Raw genomic sequence first — 19254 nt, 5'->3', positions numbered from 1 at the left:
TCACGGGTATTTTTAGTAAAAGTCACGGACAGGTCATGGGCAATAAACAAAAATTCACGGCCCGTGACCTATCCAGGACTTTTACTATATACCCCTGGCTAAAACATGGTGAGCTCCTTGGGACAGGAACTTTTTTTTGTGTTCTGTTTGTACTGCATCTGGCACAATGGGGTCCTGGTCCATGCATAGGGCTCCTAGGCCTACTATAATGGGAATAATAATTGGGATTGCAGACCCTAAGTGTTCTCCAAATGTAGAATAAAATTATCCATGTAATGAAGAGCTGACAATCTAACTGTCAATAACTTAGTTGCACAACTGAAGAATAAGTTTGTTCAGCTCTTCTTCAGGACTGCAAAAGAGCTTTTGTAAAATTTTATATCTAAATTTATTTACAAAAGTGGTGTTGACAGCCTTCTTGTTGAAGATAAAATGTTTAATTTTGTCCTGTCTACTATCCTTGGAATAGTCTTCTAAAATGTCTCACCGTTGGCTACAGTAAACTATTTGTTGCTTAAAAATATTAAATCTTTGAACTACCTGGTTATAAAAATTCATGCTCTTCTAAGATTTTTGCTATGCTCTAAACAATTATAATATGGTTATTTTTCATGTGTCTTAAGTCACTTGTGTTTTTTTTTTTTTTTTTCCCCCTTGAATTTAGGATTCAGTGGTCTCAGTTTAAAGGCTATTTTATTTTCAAACTGGAGAAAGTGATGGATGACTTCAGAACCTCTGCACCTGAACCAAGAGGCCCCCCTAATCCCAATGTGGAATATATTCCCTTTGAGGAGATGAAGGAACGAATTCTGAAAATCGTCACCGGATTTAATGGGTATGTAATTTTTAACCAAATCTCATTTGTTTTTGAACAATTTTTTTTCTCAAGACTAGGCAATGTATCATCCTTCATAGATGACCTCTTGAGGTCACTTCCTGTCTTACTGTGATTTACTTCCACATGTTTATTCTGCTCAACACTTGCCATAGACAACTTCAGCTACAAATAAATCGGTACCTATCAATTTAAACATATTTTATTGTGCTCTTTTAAAAACCCAAAGTCCGAAATCTGTCTTTTAATGATTACTCTAATATCTTGTGACATTTGTTAGTGTCGTCAGTTGTTTTAAAATCTGTGATTAACTTTTTCTTTAATGGACATTGTTCATATAATTCCAAAAGTATACATAAAGAGGCATGTTGATAGAAATAGGTACTAAAAGTCAGATTTATTTTAACCCATTTTTAGGTGCTTAGGTTTTTATGAACTGTAACCATTCGGTGTTTGTCCCTTAACTTGCATGTGGCAGTTTGGCAGCTCATTGAGAACAATGAATTCTGTGACAAACAGTACAACAAAGAGACAGTGTATCTACTATGACTTGTTAACAACCAGTAAACACATGGTTGTGTTTTTCACCTACAAATCTGAATCTGTAGTTTAAAGTATACTTTTAGCATTTGAAAGATTACTCGTTTTTCTCTAGACTACAAAGTGTATTCTTTCTTGCTGCTTATTGCTTTTGTAAAAGGACTTTTCTGAAGTTCACTTTTGTTTCATTTAAATAAAGCTCTTGTTTTTCATGGGCGTCTACTCTCTTATTTGCTATTTCTTTGGAATGGCTTGATAGCACTTTCTTGAGCTTAAACTCAGTCACAAATTTATTATCCAGTTAATTAGTGTTCTGTTCATTTGCACCAACCACTTATCTGATGTATTTTCAGCTTATCAGCAAATGGACATGTTGGAGCCTTCCTCCATGTTACCCCTGAGAATGCTAACTTTAAAGGACTGTGATGACGCCTCTTGAGATTCATATGCTGGACTTAGATCAATGGTTCTTATCACAGTTCCCTAAGACTGACATTATTTAAAACATAAAACATGGATTGTGCTTCAGAATTGACTCTATCGAAATAAATGTTTTTGCATGTTGAAAGTTTCAGGTACTTTCACATTCAAATATCTGACTTAAGTGTGATGCCAAGAATTTCTCCATGAAACCTACAAATGGTAACATGATTTCTTACATTCTGCTGGCTAGTATTAATGGTAGCCTATTTTAAGGAAGTAAAAACTTGTCCTAATGTCTTGGCTTTTTGTTCTATTATTTCAAAGCTGTTTTTTGCTTATGTTGCATAGCTTACCTAAACTCGTAAACCACTCAGAGGAAATGAATAGCTAGGCAACCACCACATCATATAGTTCCAAGGCACACACGACAAAACTTCTAGGTGTCTGAGCCTTTTACACTATTAAAATACTGTGACGACAAAGCAAACTTTTAAAAAGTGTTACTATAACACTAAGGAAGAACTCCAAACACTTTCCTCATGTGTTCTTTAAAAGTGGAAACCAGCTAGTGTCACCAGTTGGAAAAACCAGTGGCCGTATAATAATTGCCTTTAAACAAATGCTAAAATTCAAAACTTTTCACAACCAGGAATGAAATAATCCATGTAGCAACTCATATATAACTTTGTTATAATGAGGCTATGATTCTGAAACTTCTTAAGTAATCACAGTCCTATGATGTGTATCTAAAGCAACATATAACACAGACAGGCTGCAGTTTGTACAATCTGATACCTGATTTGCTCATCACTATCAGTTAATTAAACTGATTCAGTTTAACAAATTCAAGACCAGTTCTACACTCAGGCCTGTATTACAACAGCAATACATACAGTTCAAAGGCTTAAAAATATGGTATATGTATCCTGCTCCATAAAGCCCATGAGTCTGATAAAGCCCATGACAATGAAGACCTTAGCAATGTACTATAAGTTTCTGTTGGCAAAGTAAAAATATAACACGTAAGTTACTAGAGTTGTTGCATAAAATACATGTGAATTTTTGGTAATGTGACGTTAGACACTAGAACATAAATAAAACTCAATTCTGTGTCCTCAGGTTCATCAGTCTCTATTGTTGAGCTATCCTTTCCTGCTCCTGACAACCAGGCAGCAGCAACCAATCAGATGAAGATTTCATATCACAGCACCACTACACCACCAGTATGTTCTTGCCTCTGTCAGGCTTTCCTGCAGACACCACTTCTCTTTTAAGAGCGTAGGGTTTTTTCCTCCCTCATTGAGATAATGGAGCCTCTATTTTATCTATACCATTGCTGTCACTTAATGAACTCCTTTGAAAATCTTGACTCCAGAGAGCACCAGTTGCCCCAGAGCAGTTATTTCCAGGCCTTTTACCATTTTAGTTCATGTAGCTTCTTATTCAGATCATTGCAGGGTAGCCTAACAGAAAATGTGGATGCTTACTGTGACCCTGACCTAACAGGTTTTCCTGGCCTTGCTTCTAGGATGCATAAGATAGGAAGAAAAAGGGCACATTTAATCTTTCCTCTTCATCTGTAAAGGAAGACATCATACAAAAGCAGTTACTAAGAGATGATTGCCTTCTCTGGGTAATCAGTGACTTTGGCTGAAATGACTTTGACAGATAGAATAAGTTATGCTTTTTCTTTCAGGTGGCTGCATAGTGACATGGCAGTGCTTGTTTAAACCCAAAATATCAGTTTGTATCCATCTGACATTGTATGGGGGTAGGGCCAGATTCTCCTGCCACATTTAAGAAACTTAAGAAGTTTCCCATGTCCCTTTCCCCTTTTCTAGTAAATTGTGAATACTTCCAAAACTAACCACTGGAGGTGTATGGCTCATGGAAAATTCTTTACAACAAGAAGTAAACTCTTCAGTAGTACAAATAGGGCTAATTTTCAGTTGTATTCCTTGCACTCTTGCTAGTCTGAGTTAGTTTCTGGCTTTTCAGCACCACTTCCAAAACGCTCTGGTGGAAGTATGCTGTGTGTGTGCGGTGTGTGGTTTTTTTTTTTTTTTTTTTTTTTTTTAAACAGAGGTAAGCTTCCTTAATCTTTGATATTTTTGGATGGGTACTGGTCCTCAGTTGTGATTATTGGGTTAGGAGGACTTTTTGCTTGGGTACCTTAGAGAAATATGTTAGAATATACAAACTTTGTCTTTGCTCACCTTTAGTCATGTGACCAACTAAAGGAGTTTCTCCGCATCTTGTCTTCAGTCCTTTTTGCTTAACACACTACAATATGGCTGTCATGATCAGGCTCTCTTTACAGCACTCTGACCAATGGCACTGGGAAGTGCAGTTCTGATCATTTTCACTTGATTATGGAATTCCTAATCCCTTTGCTCACTTGAAGCAATCTTTGGCCTTATCATGCAGTTTGTGCATGGATTTAACTAAGAGTTTAGAAACCTATTTAGTACTGTAGGTGCAACTTCCTCAGTACGCTCACTCTTAAATTCATTTGAATGTCCGTGCACAAAGTTGCACGTATTTTAATTAAATTGGTTTAAAGCCACACCTTTAATTTCTATAATATGTACTTGTATATGACTTTTACGTAGTTCACTGTAGCTGAGATGTCGTTGCCTCTGGAAGTCGGCTAATTAAAAAAAGTCAACCAAAAACAGTAACTCAGTGTTAGTTTATTGTAAAGCACATGCTTGGTGCCATCTACTATGCATTAAACAAAGTTCACTATTTTATAGACGCTTTAAAGGAAACAGTGTTGCTGTTGGCCAGAACACAGATTATAGTATAGGTTAAAATAAAAAATTAGAACCTACAATTTACTTTGAAGCTGCAAATCTTACATTTTATGGGGTTTGATATCACCTAAGTAAGCTGAATCCCACTGAGTTTTATAAACTACTTCATGTATGTTAGTCTTTCAAATTGTATTCCAAACATCCAATACCTATTAAAATAAATTAACAAGATTCGACACACTTTCACTTTTTTTATATACTACTACTTAAACTATAGGTCTGTGTAAATGGATGTTTAAGCAGACAAGTAATTTAAATTTACTGTTTAAAGATCAGCTGTTACAGCCTTTGGTAGTATACTACTGTCCTGTCCCTCCCGTCAGCCCCCCAAAAGAGCCCAACAAATAAACAGCAGTTATATCTTTATGCAGCTATCCACAGATTTAGATATGCAGCACATATATGGGTGAGTTCACAAATGAATTAAATCTTCCTGAACACTTACCAAGATTGGGGGAGAGAGTGAGTGAAACTACCAACAGGGGGAGCAAATTGAAGAATCTGTGCATAGCAGAGGTTTTCTGGTTTGGCATCTCTGAGTAAAGTCATTAAACACCTTGGCCAAAACTTGATGAAACACGAGGTATAACTTAATCCATAGCAAAGATGTTCTGAGCGGTATTAACAGGAAGTGAACCCTCACAGTCTCAAGGACATTCTCATTGAGTAAATTGAACTGAAAGGAATACACGAGCTCATTTTAGTCAAACTTTGTAGGGAACCAAGTTAGAAAAAACAGTCAAAATATCATTTTGGTCAGTGGTAGGCAGATGAGGGGTCAAACACCTGGTGGAGAAGTAAAATATGCCTGCCATAACATTCACTAAATTCCTACCTTTCAACTTACTTTTTTGATACAAAAGAAATTCACAGTGAAGATCTGTTTTGGGCATATTCTTGTCCTCTTGCTTTATTGCTCCTGTCGCAAGCCTCACATGCATTTAATTCTCTGCCACTTGAAGGAGCTATGTACTGACCCACAAAGATTAGCCTGTCAGACTGACTGTCTTTTTGTTCTTCAGGAGTGAAATAAAGATGAGATTCTGTCATGGTGTATGATAAACATTTAGGTGTATGATGATAAACATTGATTAATCCACAGTACAGTTGATATGCATCATCTCTGAGGTATTTGGAGGTAGAGATGTTGACAACATGCCAAACATAAGATTTCTCCTAGATTCTGTTTACAGCATACCTCTTAGTTGTTTCAGATTATGGTTTATATACCTTCCACTGTACCATAACACATGGTAGAATCTGCAAAACACATTAAAATGGGTGATATTTAGTCTGGTACAATTTCTGTTTGTTTATAGGAAAAACATTGGCACTTAAGGGCTTTCCAATAGAATTAATGCCAGTAACCACTCACTGGTTGAAAATGGTTCCTCCTGACTAGATGGCATATTCTTGGTGAAAAATCAGATCAGTGTATGTTTGAACAAGATCCGTTTTTTATTTAATGAAGTAGGCATAAAATATGCTCTTCTAGCTTGTTGAGTGACTTACCCATTGCAAACTCGATTCGTTTATATTTTTTTATAACAATTAGTAGTCTAATTTCTGAGTAACACAGTTGTAACAGTTCTCTGTAGGGATGTAATCATGTTGCGTATAAACTGTTTTGGTGTAATTTTTAAAAATTTCCTACATATCTAATATATATGTCTTATTCTTCACATTGTACTAAGCACTTTGTGTTCCAAGTGTAATGACTTCAAGCTCAGACAAATTCAGTTAGAATGCTTAAAAAGCAGTATTGCATTCCTGTACCATAAATCACAAAGTTTTGCTAGATGCTGATTATTTTGTTACAAAATAGATTTACTGTAAATGTATATTAATAAATATTGCTACGGGAAGTGCATGTAAGATCAGCTAAACTTAAATATTTGATCATGTTATGCGTTGCTAAAATGAAAATTTTCAGTTGATCTTGCTAGTGTTTGTGTGAAACCAATTACTAAATTGCTAGACAGAGGACAGATTGTATGAACAAAATATTATATGGGTATATAGCCCTGTCCTATTTCAATGCAGCAGAAAAACTAATCATACTTGTTTTGTTTTATTTGTATATATCAGCAGAGCTGAACATGTAGATACCATATTTTTCTGAAATATTATTAACTGGCTGTACTATTTACAAAATTTAATGCATTTCCTATAAACTGTAAAATCAAAATAGGTCTTGAGAATCACTTATTTTTGCCAGGTGTAGGAGTGTGAATCTTTAATTGTGTTAAAGCATTTTTTACTGTTGCTGTTTCACATATTTTGTTACCCTCATAATTTACCCAATAAAAGTAATCTTAAACTGTGACTGATTTTGATTTCTTGAATTGAAATCTACATGTAACTTAATTATTGAATACAGTGTGCTTAGTGAATTGTGATTTTTTTTTTTTTTTTTTTTTTTGGAATGATGGCTTTTGGGTTTTAGTTAGTTTTTGGTGGAGGATGTATTGCCCAAAAGTGTGTGCTGTATTTCCTAAGTGTTTATGCAAAATGAGAAATGTAAATCAGAGATTAAAGCTATGTCTGCAGTTGGAGCTAAGAGTGTGATTCCCAGCTTGCATAGACATAATTGTACAACTGATTGAGCTACTTGCTAAAAATGGTAGTGGAGATGCAGTAGCATAGGAAGCGGCAAGCAGTGACATGGGCTACCTACCCCAAGTACGTATCCACAGCGTGTGCATACTCGGGGCAGCTACCCCATGCCGCAGCTACCCCATGCTACTATGGCTGCACTACCATTTTTAGCATGCGAGCTCAATGAGAACTAATGAGATTATGTCGACATGATCTGGGATTTATACCCCTACCTCCAAGTGCAGAGGAAACCATCTATCCATTTACTACAAGCTCTTTCAGTCAAATTCTACTTCCTCTGTTTAAACCTTTTCAGCCTGCGGGGAGAGCAATAATGCAGTTGCTTCCTAGCAGCCCTTTACCCATTAAGTACCATTTACATTGTTCTATATGTATTTCATTGCAGTATCCCCTTTACTATTCAGCGACTTTGTGAGTTGCTGACAGATCCAAGGAGGAACTATACAGGAACAGACAAGTTTCTTAGAGGAGTGGAAAAGGTATGTCTTTCTTTCAGAGGCATTGGAACTAAATTGTAACTACCCACTATATCATATTTAAATGACTCCCAACGTTTTATTGGCTTCATTATGGCTATAATAGCAACTCCAATTTGGTTATTTTTTTAAAAAGATAACTGCAAAAAGCTATTCTAAAATGTTTTTGACCCAAAAGCAAATAAATTCCAGGATTAAGGCTGTCTCTGTTAATCAGTTTGTAGTGCTCCAATATTGCAATATATAGGATTTAATATCGCTCACTGTTCTGATCCCCCACCACTAAATAACTGAGCCATATGCAATGGGTACAGCCATGTAAGTTACCAGGTCTGGGCAGTTCTTCCTTCCTCGCTTTGTGGGTTTGAACCAAACTCAAAAATCTCTCCTTTAGCTTTTGTTTTTCAGATCTCTTTAATTTTTTTAGCACATTAAAACCCTCATTAAGTGCATACAGAACTTGTTTTGTAGTATTTATATAGAGTGTTTTCCAAAAGCATGCAGTACTACTTCCAGAATTGATGTCAAATTGTTGTTCTCCTGGGAGGGCCCAGTTACGTTTAGGGCCTGTGTAAGTCATTGGTTGCAAATTAGGGCCCCATAGTGCTGCTGATCTATAGTGGATCTGCCACTGATGCTTGTGGCTGGTTTCAGGGTAGATTATAGCCCTCATCTAGTAACCAAATTTTTATCTAGTAAAGCTGATGTAGTGTTCAGCAGTGAGAGGAAAAAATATGCATTTCTTTAGTTGCACCACTCTTTCTGCCCTTTGTGCATGCAATTACCAGAATTGTGTACAATTGCAGTAATACGATATTAGAAAATGTGGCTCTTGATCACTGATATCTAAAACTAAAACCCCATTGAAATGAATAGAGCACCCTTAAGAGTTGTTTCAGGCTAAGACAGTGCTACTGTGTTCATGTTCAGAAGGTACTTGAAATTGTAAGAGTTACAGACTTAGGCACTCAAGTTTGAAAATCTTGGCCTTGATATAGATATAGATATATATATTTTTTTTAAGTGTGTATTTTACAGTCTGATTTTTATCATGGGGGATCAAGAGCAGTCTGACACATACCTTGGATCCTCTGGTAGTTTGACACCTTTGTTAGCAGAAAGCACTGATTAGTTTTCTATCTGTGTTGATGTTGTGTCAAAAAAGGTTCATGTTGTTGGACCATGTTTTGTGCTGTAATTAGTAGCAACCAACCAACACGCATACTGGAGTATATAACATTGCATGTTATCTTTAATTGCTAATTCAGAAATCCCTGTTGTATGATTCTTATAATGCACACTAAAAACTACATTGGCATAGTCATCTTGTATATGCATTAGCTATCTTTCAAACAATAATCAGCCATTTTTCTGAAATAAAATAAAAGGTCTTATACCTTTTTCACACTAACGTTTTTTCTGAAATTCTCACTGTTGCTGTAGCACTAGTGAAGCCCTGCCTGGGCTAGGACTGATGGGAGTACTAGTATAAACCAACAGCTGGTGATTACATGACATAGGGTAAAAACTATTATAGCTTTGCTACACCTACCGCTGTTGAAGAGCACTGGCAGCAGTTTGGGATTTTCACAGTTCCATGTGAAGTATCAGTTTAATGTAATCAAAACATCTTAAGTTACAAACCTCACCAAAATGTGGCTTAAATTGCTTTGACCTCTACTGTAGCATATTGGAAATTGCAGTGTGGTGGAAGTCTTGTTTGGTTTGTAGTCTTCACAGTAGCAAAGCACCTTTACCACTGAGGATTTTAGGAGATAAAAATTACTTCCAAGGTTGTATTTGACTTCAGAATAAGCTAACTTAAAGTTCTGTAGAGAATATTACTTTTATCAGCTAGAATTTTTTAAATCCAGCTGTCATGTGTTAATCTTCAAGTTTACAAGTTCTGTCAGGATCAGAAATGTTTCATTTTTCTGCTTCTAAACTCTCACTACATTTTTTTTTTTTTTGTATTACAGAATGTCATGGTTGTCAGCTGTGTATACCCATCTTCAGAGTAAGCATAAATTTACTTTCAACTACTTAAAGATTTGGGATTATATTAGGAGGGGGGTTTTTTTGTTTGTGTTCTCCTTGTTGCTGGCAATAATGGTGTATCCTCTTGCCAACAATAAGACATGCACTACAAAAATTCAACTTCCATGTCAATGGGTTAAACAAATGCCCTTCAACATCTCACAAACGTTGTGTGGCAAAAGAGGTGATGTCCTGCAGACATATACTGCTTGCTGGTCTACCTGTGTGGTAACTTTGGGATGAAAAAGAAGATTCTGAGCCAAAATTTACAGCACGGTTGATTATTAATTCAAAACCATACATGAGTGCATTAAACAATGCCTGGATTAGAAGTGCATCCGCCCCACTCTTATACTAATGTTTTGTCAGTCTTTGTAATAAACTCTTTTCCTCTTCAGAAATTAATTCCTTCTGCAAAAATACGCTCTGAACAGCAACTTGGCATACAAAGTGATGCTTAGTGGGGGCACAAAGATGGGGTTAGTTTGGGTCTTTTAAAAAACAAACATTGATGCAAAAGTGAAAGGTTCAGAGATTAGAATCTCATTGGAACTGAACCCAAGGGAATATAGATTCCTGCCTTCCACAACTCGTTTCAAGAGAGGATTCCCACATCACCCATCCCACTACTAGCAGGGTTGTCCTACAGTAGGCAGTTTAGTGCTCCTATGACATCTTGTGCTGTTCCATCTATTTAGATAAAACTAGATTAAGTGTGAGTGCCTGAAAGATTGTAAAGTACAGGATCTGGAGACAATGACGGGGCAGTGAAAGGGAGTAATTAAAAAAAACAAAACAAAATCTACAGTTGTATGAAAGAGGAAAAACAGACTTCAGAAAAGTGGCTGTAGGGCCAGTTGAGTTGTCTAGAAGAGGAAGCGCCAAATTATCTTCTACCTCAGTCTGTCTTCCTGGGCCTGCAAAAGCTACTTTCCCAACTACGAGAAGCCCCCCCGTCACCATACTAATTTGAAGAATGTAGGTAAAGCACAGAAACAAGCTCTTGCAATGCTGTTACCTTAAGATGAGGCTGTAGAATCATAGAAATGTAGAACTAGGTCATGTAGTCCAGTCCCCTGCAGTGAGGCAGGACTAAGTATAAAAATGACAGTACTGTGCCCTGTCATAACAGTTAAGGATGGCACATGTCACACAGGCATGTGAAAACCCCACTCATCACATGTCAGAACCTGAAGGATGTTGAGTGGGATCAGAGAGCGTAGGATCTGAAGGCATTCTTGCTGGATCAGAATCTATTCTGTGTGGAGAGTATTGTCCTCCAAAGGGTGTGGTGTAATGGGGAAACTGACCTTTAATGAAGGCTTAATGTGGTGGTGGTGGTGGTTTTATCCTTTGCATCTATCCCATAGTCACGCATGACATTTTACATAGCCAGTAGACACGGTTCCTGCCCGCAGAGTTTAAAATCTAAAGCCCCAATCCAGCAAACACTTATGCATGCGCTTCACTTTAAATATGGGTATAATCACATTGAAGATAAATTATGCCTTTTATTTTATTATTTAAAGGAAATTAGAGGATGTCAGGGAAGATATTCGGGGTATAAGGAGCAAAGGCAAATGACAGTGCACTTAATCACTTAATGGATATTGAAGTCAATTTGGTTGTAAAAATAAACCCAGTGTATAGGAATATATTATTCAAATCTAGTAATCGCTAATTACTTTTAACCAAGAAGATTTTTTTTTTTAAATCTCCTTCTGTGAACTAAGGAACCTTAAATTGCTAAGTATAATATTTTTGATTTCTCGTAGGAAAAATAATTCCAATAGTTTAAACAGGATGAATGGTGTTATGTTTCCAGGAAACTCACCAGGTTATTCAGAGAGGTAAGTTGAGCAGTTTCAAGAGGCAACATGTGCTTGGGTGGGGGTGTGATAGGATGAAGAAATCTTATGGTTTTGGAAGCACCTGGCCCAGACACCCTGCCATAGTAGTGTATTACAGAATGTCACTAATGCTTTAAAATCATTTTTAATCCAGTTCATATACAGGTGAATTTTACTGATTTTGCATGATAGTATGTATGTTGGATTTTGGGCTAAATAACTCAGCTTTGAAAATTAAAATATTCTAGCATGTTCCTTTTCCAGGATTTCTGAATCTAGAGTATATTTTAATTGTTTAATCAAAAAGGATTAAAAAATGAATTGTATTTTTTTAGAGCTAATATAAATGGTCCTGGAACTCCCAGACCAGTAAATCGACCGAAGGTTTCCTTGTCAACTCCTATGACAACAAACGGTTTGCCTGACAGCGCGGACAATAAAGAATCAAACTTGCAGCAAAAGGAAGAAAAAAACCACAGGTTTGGGCGGAGTAATACATATTGAATATTTCATTATTCTCATGCTTCACATTTACAATATTGTAAATACTTTTAAAGTAAAATGTCCCTTTTGGTAAGGATTAGTTATTCAGTAAGACATTTCAAAAGTATTGTGGTAAATACTCAGCTGTATTAGATATGTACTTGCTACTTTTTATTTATTGACCTGATATATGCAAAGTGAAGATTTGTATTGGACTGTGACTCTCTTCAATAGAATTGTCTAGTTGAAGAAGTTCCTCAGCTTTATCTGCTGAGGTTTTTATACATTTATAGTAGTCCAGCTCTTTTCTGATTGTGTGGATATCTAGTAAAAAAGTGTGACTGAAAAATGAGTAATGTTGAGTTAAGAGGGGATCCCTAAGTTTCCACGTTTAACTACTGCCAGGATGGTACGCTAAAACCAGTACATTTAAAATCATAAATGCTTGTTACTTATAGATCTGCCTTTCCTCAAATTATAATAAACCATAATCCAGACCCACCATATATCAGCCCAATTATGCAGCTCCTTCCCAAATGCTGGAAAAAAGAGTGGTCTTTACCTCATGCCTGAAAATTTAATAAATCTGGGCATTAGCCAATAATGAGCAGATTGAGTTCTACAGTGTAGGATCTCTCCTGGAGAATACCTTGCAAATAATGTTGGTCTCAGATAAGCGGTATAAGAAATGAGGGAAGATGTGGAATGTTTTTTGGTACTCACACATGGTTTCTTTGGGTCTTACAGTGAATCACCAGCATCTGAATCAGAAGGTACTCAAGGCAGCCCTGTAAAAAATAAGCACCCTGAAGATGACCCTGTGGAAGCAGAGGGACATGAGGTAAAAAGACTTAAATTTGACAAAGAAGCGGAAGCAAGAGAGACATCTAACCAAACTGCCTCCAGTGAAGTCTCTTCAGTCATGGCAGAAGAGACTGAAACACCTTCTACACCTCAGGATAAAGAAAAAGATACTAGCTGTACCAGACAGCATTGTACAGAGGAAGAGGAAGAAGGTATTTCAGATTTATCGATATATGTGTAATGTTTTTCTAGGGACAGGGAATCCTCTAGGTTGTATCTAGATCTACTTTGGGACCTTCCTTCTCTTGAGGACGCCTGATTGGGGTGGGGACTACACTTGACAGTCAGTGTTATTCCTAAATTACAGCAAAGTGAACATAAGGTGATGCTTGTCCTTGAAGCTGAGCATCGCACAGCAATTTGTAACTCTCTCAAACAGTGCCAGGGTAGCAAGTCAAAAACCTAACAGCCTTGTGAGTTGTAATGCTGAGTACTATCCAGAGGGCCCTGAAGCTGGCACTAGTGCAGAGTAAACAAATACATATTATATCTAGAAGAGGCTGGCATGAATTTGTATCTGCAGATTCTTCCTCTCTTCCGTTCTGATTCCCTACATTCAAGGTTCACAATGTAGTTTGTAAAATATCCTGCTGGGTGGAATTTTGATGTCCACATTGTGTTCAAAACAATTTTGTTCTCGCAACTCATATCAAGAAGACTGGCTACTCTTGGGAAAAGATATGGGAATGTGGGGAAGTAAGAAAAGCCCAATCATCGCTTAAAAGCTTCTCTGTATAAAGTCACAAGGTTTAATGGTGTCAGACTACATTCATGTTTATATGGTAAATACTGTAGATAATATGGTGTTGTGGAAGTTAGTAACTTAAGTATTTTTAAGGTGGTTCAGAGTTTAAAATGTACATCAACTCACTTTTCTATAGAGGAAAAATAGATGAATGCATTTTTATATTCTAAATAAATCAGTTTCCTAGTGTAAATGTTTGGGTATTCAAACTAACTTAATACTATTGTTGACTTGTTTAAAAAGAATGTACTGTTAATACTAAGTCATGAATTAAATGCTTTCAGAGTCCTTCATGTCCCCAAGAGATGTTTCTCCAGAAAGAAAAGATCAAGAAAAAGACACTGAATCCTTAACTGTGAATGAAGAGATCTCTGAGGAGAATAATCAAATGGAGGAATCTGACCAGTCTCAAGCAGAGAAGGTTTTATGTTCTGAAGACAGTGAAAATAGTGGATCTGTCATTAGGGGAGCTGACTGCAGTGAAACTGAAGAATTAGGATCATATGCCAGTGAAACTCCTGAAACTTCATCAGAGACCCCTATGGAAAACAGTGATGAAGCCACAGAAGCTGCAGAAGAACCTATGGAGCAAGACTAATAATTTAAATACACTTAGATGCAGTATTTTCCATAAGGCTCTGGTTTTACACTGTATAAATAATTTTATGTAATAAAGTGGACCTTTAGTTTTACAAGAGAAGCAGGTTGTAAAATAAACTTCTCCATGGATCGAACCCTGAAAGAGTCGTACATGTTAAGAACTGTGAATACCAGCTCCTTCAGGTCCTGCTTACCGCTGACTTTTTGGTTTGGTCAAATCAGTGGTTTGTGTATAGTTTTTTTTATTTAGAATAAAAGTTTTTAAACTGGAAGGTAATAATTATAATTTTGACAACCTTTTTGGAGATTACCACATTTAGTTATATGTACGCAAGAAAGCTTTTTGTCTTGTCTTTCTCTGACAGCTATAGCAGTTATTACATATTTTGGTTACAGTTTCAACATTAACATGTGAATTATAGGGTTTCATGCTGGTTTCCAGACTTTTATTTGACTACATACTATGGAACCTTAAATTGTGTGTTTAAAATGTTACTTTACACACACACAAATATATACACACACACACACACTATTCTAAGGGGGGAAATGTTATATTTTTCTGTTTCTACAAAAGATGAATACAATGTACACTTTTTCTATTGGAAAAGACTGAGTTCACCTCTCAAGGCAGTTTTTTGCCTCTGAATAAACCAAATAAAATCTGGCCCATATGGAACACTGGAAATCTTAGCATTGTTGGAAACACCAGGTGAAACACATTCCAAGAAAACTGTTCAGACTACAACACTTTTATATACTTCTGAGGTGCCTGAGTGAAAGGATTTCATTTATTTATGAGAAAATGTGCTTTATGTGGAGGACGGAGTAATCAAAACTTGATCTTAAACTTTTGTAGGTGGAATGTTTGCAAATCTAATAATATCTCAGAAAAATTGGACAGCTACTTGCCTTTTGAATGCTTCTCAGAGCATTGTGAATATTACAGAGGAGTTTTTCAAAATTCTAATGTAGGCAAATGTTATTGGTATGATACACCACTGTATTGGAAGAATTAATATATTACCTTAGTTATGTACCTGAGCTAAATGACTAAACGTTTTAGGGGTGCATAGAAATCACCATAATTTGTATAACATTTTGGAAGTGAACTAAATATTTTTGAACATGCTACTTTGACAGCCAGTGTTACATTTTTTTTTTTTCAAGCCAGCTCAAAGCACAACTACTGCTTTAAACTCGCAATGTTTTCAAAATCCCATATTTAAAGACATGCAAACTGCAACCTCCCAATCACAATTACTGGCTGCCAAATTTATACCTGTTTCTTCAACTGTATCTTTTTGATATTTAGAGTTTTTAAATTTCTGTAAAGTAGATTTTTGTAGATTGTAATGAGTGCTCACTGCCATTGTGAAACGGTATATAATTGTATAATTTCTGTGTGTAAACTGAATGCTTGGGCTTTCAATACAGTATTCATATAAAGCAATAAATATTAATATTATAAAACATTCGAGTACATTTTTATCACAGTATAAAAGGATCCCATTTTTTAGTTGAAGTTCAGATTCCTGAAGTACAAAAATGACCTCCAAAAACGCATGCTAACAGTTTCTTGTTCTATGTGGTATGCTTTATATATACGTTTGGGGAAATACAGATTTTGAATAATACCAGAATAATTTGGCTCAGTTTGTATATTTGTAAGGTAATGTACTACTTACTGACTTTGCTTGCCCATCAAGTTTAAAGCAGACAGGATGTATTCAGGTGAGAGGCTTGTTTAAAAAAAAATAAAATAAAAAAAAATCCTTTTGATTAGTGTTCCCTAGACAGAACGGAAATCAAACATGAACAGCTTGTTTTCTTTCATTGTGCTGAAGGGTTGGATATGTATCATAAAAATAAAAGGACTGAACCAAAATGTTGGAATTAGGAAAGTTTTTCAAAAATGACGTAACATAGTGACATCTTACCTTTTTTGGGTTTTTTTGGAATTTTTTTTGGAAATATTTTACAATGAGAACAAAATTTTAAAATTAAGTTGAGAGATTTCTGAAATTTTCTTTAGAATGTTTATTTGTGAAAATGTCAATAAACCTATTCTTTAAGCACTTATGACCTTTTGATATGTTTATTTTAGCAAATGTTTAGTGTTGCAGAACTGTTAAAAACTTGCTTGAATAACTTTGAGATATGTATCCCCTTGTAAATCGGCAAATGTTGCTCTTTTGCAATGAGAATGATTACTAAAGTAAACTCATGTTTGAATATACATCATACATTAAGTGTTGATTGCTTTTAAATTTATCTGCATTTAAACACTAGTTAATTACAAAATAGCACAGGTAAGTGCACACCTTGCTAACATTCTGTACATGCTAGTAATTGGTATTCAGTGGTTCCAAAGCAGAAGCATAGGCAGATCTCTAATGTGTATGACTGCATAGACAACTGTTTCCTACCATTATAAATGCATGTAATTACATGTACTCATATCTCCACACTTACGGCTTGATTTAAAAAAAAAAAAAAAATGAATATCTACAAATACCACAACTGCATACATCATGTACAAGCTATTTTAGTATTTACATACATGAATTAAGCATGTAGCTTATGTGCCATCTCTTTTTAAAAAAATCAGAATCTTATTTATTGGCCACCCTCACTTATAAGGAGTAGCCAGTTAAAGAGTAGTCCTACTCTAGTTTTGAGTTAGCATTAGTCTTTCATACTTAAGGCCACAAACACTGAGTCAACGTTCAGAATATAAGGTGTGTAAGATGACACACTAACTATAATTGCTACATTGCTAATTAAATATTTTTTTTAATTAAAATGTCTGGATACTATGTAACACTATTAAAGCTTAGACCTGGCTGCTGCGACACTTATGCTATTGTTAGTTTTATGTTATAGCATATGTTCATGCTTCAAATATTGATACTATATTAGGGTAAAGCTTAAGATGGAATAAGGCCCTTTAGTTTCTCTGCACTGGAATTAGAATTTGGAGTGTAGGTCAGGTTCTTGGACAGAAGTCTAAATGAGTGATGGCTCTGATGGGAGTGCTTTGGCATGCTCACACCTTCAGTATTGTCCATTTATGATTCCAGAACCAGTGGGCCTACACGAATGAGTTCAGCTTTACAGAACGAAAAGGGATATATAGCTCCTTATTTCACAAATTGAATTCGTGGTAAGACCCAAACCCTTCAGTTATGCCCTTCTTTGGATTATCCAGTGTAAAAATTTTTTCTATTTTAGATTGTAAAATCTTCAGGGGGAGGGTCTGTCTTTTGCATATCATACAGAGCCAAGCACAGGTTGGATTTAAATAATCCCTTTGGATCTGCTGCTCGTCTAGATGGGCAAGGTAAAAATTGATATCCAAAATTTTTATATCAAATCTATGCCTAAGGTTCCTCAATACACAGCACAAACGCCATCTGGCTATTTAAACTTTCAGCAGGGAGTACTTAGTAATTTGGAAACGGACTTAGAACTGCATTCAGCTCTCACCTGGTGTAGATGATACATGAAACTAGCTGAAAAGTGTATTTCTTTGTCTTAATCACTGGGCACTTTTTGTTGTATGTAAACTTTCAAAGTTCAGGAAGTGCACTGGCTGCAGGGATCCAAGCAAGTGCAGCACTGTGACTCCAGTTATAGAAAGGCACAAAATATTGTACTTGCCTTTCATGGGTCCAGTACAAAAGAATGAGATGGCATCTCTGAAAGAAACTAAAAACAAGAACTTTCTCACTCGTGGAAGAACTTGTCCAGATCTGGAGCTTGGTCATATCCTTATTTCTAGGAGTCAGGCAACTTCAGCTTTATTCACTGAAAATGACTGGCCCATTATCATTATTAGCTGTCAATGGGAATCTATTTAATTCTTTAGACACAATGGATGCATCTCCTGTCTACAATTGAGATATATGATACAAACATTCCTTTTACAAGTCTGGCAGTTTCCTTGCATGTATTATTCTGTGGCCAAACTTAGAAACACTGGGCCACCTCAGTGCAGGTAAAGGAAATGAGATTTTCAGGACCATTGAACACTTGAGTTGAACAGCAGTTCAGCCTAATGTTGTTTGGTATATGAGTCTTCTGTAATTGATACATTAGGAAATTCAGAGTTTAATGGGCCTTAAGCTCTTACTGTCACCTGTGTGCTGTCTTGGTTTATTGTTAGTAGGTGGAGTTTAATATAAAATAAGCATAAATACTGACTGGTTTCAGACCTGTTAAAATGATTCCCCCCCCAAGCCTTTTTTAATAAGCTCTGCATAGAGGAAAAAGCTATTGTTACACTCATGCAGTTGTTTATTTGTATGCTGTAATACTGAGCATGCCTTTCATACTTGATCTTCCATCTTTTCAAGAAAAGTATTCCAGCTTTTTAAAAAAAGCAAAACCAAACCATACCTGTTCATAGCTCCAGTATCGTAAATGAGGACAATCAATCCTGTTCTTACTCAGACCTGGTCTATTTATGTTCTCAGTTCGAAAGGAGGCACTGCAGCCTGATTTTTGGGAGTGGAGTTCAGGAGGGAGTCCACCCTACAGCAAAGGAAATCAAGGAGAGTAGTGTTGCTTTGGGAATTATCTGCTGCTAGCGCATATTTACCATGGGTGTTGCTATACTTGTGACTACAGGGAGTGCAATCCTTGCTGGTCAAGAACTGTAATAAAGAAGTTGTTAGCTGTAAGGTGCAACACCCTCTCCAAATTGCTGTATGTCACCCTTCTTCACTGAATGTGCTTTGTTGGAGGTGTGTGGGTGGAATGACTGTGTTCGAAAGAAACCCTGGAGCTGATTTGGGGGGAGAGGAAATAGTGACACGGCTTGGTGGGTCAGATTTTGAGGAGTTACTGTTTATAGCAGGTGTGGGCAAACTTTTTGGGCCAAGGGCCACAGCTGGGTGGGGAAATTGTATGCAGGGGGTTGGGGTGTGTGTGTGTGGGGGGGTGCGTGTGTGTGGGTGCAGTG

At 36.4% G+C, this 19254-nt stretch overlaps 1 protein-coding gene and 1 non-coding gene across 2 annotated transcripts in view; one reads left to right on the top strand and one right to left on the bottom strand.

The window, feature by feature from the left end:
- The window catches only part of PPP4R2 (protein phosphatase 4 regulatory subunit 2), a 40717-nt gene extending 24353 nt beyond the window's left edge, over positions 1 to 16364 (top strand). The window contains exons 3-9 of the mRNA XM_065407684.1: positions 665 to 835; positions 7619 to 7712; positions 9689 to 9726; positions 11522 to 11596; positions 11932 to 12075; positions 12827 to 13095; positions 13973 to 16364. Coding sequence (XP_065263756.1) covers positions 665 to 835; positions 7619 to 7712; positions 9689 to 9726; positions 11522 to 11596; positions 11932 to 12075; positions 12827 to 13095; positions 13973 to 14286 — 1105 coding nt within the window. The 3' untranslated portion in view covers positions 14287 to 16364. The remainder of the gene's footprint in view (positions 1 to 664; positions 836 to 7618; positions 7713 to 9688; positions 9727 to 11521; positions 11597 to 11931; positions 12076 to 12826; positions 13096 to 13972) is intronic.
- Positions 10852 to 10945, bottom strand: LOC135882023 (small nucleolar RNA U13). Its single transcript, XR_010561581.1, has one exon. It is a non-coding gene; the product is annotated as a small nucleolar RNA U13 (small nucleolar RNA).
- Positions 16365 to 19254: the final 2890 nt, after the last annotated feature.

Source organism: Emys orbicularis, chromosome 7, assembly GCF_028017835.1.
Source record: "Emys orbicularis isolate rEmyOrb1 chromosome 7, rEmyOrb1.hap1, whole genome shotgun sequence".
Taxonomy (NCBI): domain Eukaryota; kingdom Metazoa; phylum Chordata; order Testudines; family Emydidae; genus Emys; species Emys orbicularis.
This window is presented reverse-complemented; position numbering and strand designations above follow the sequence as displayed.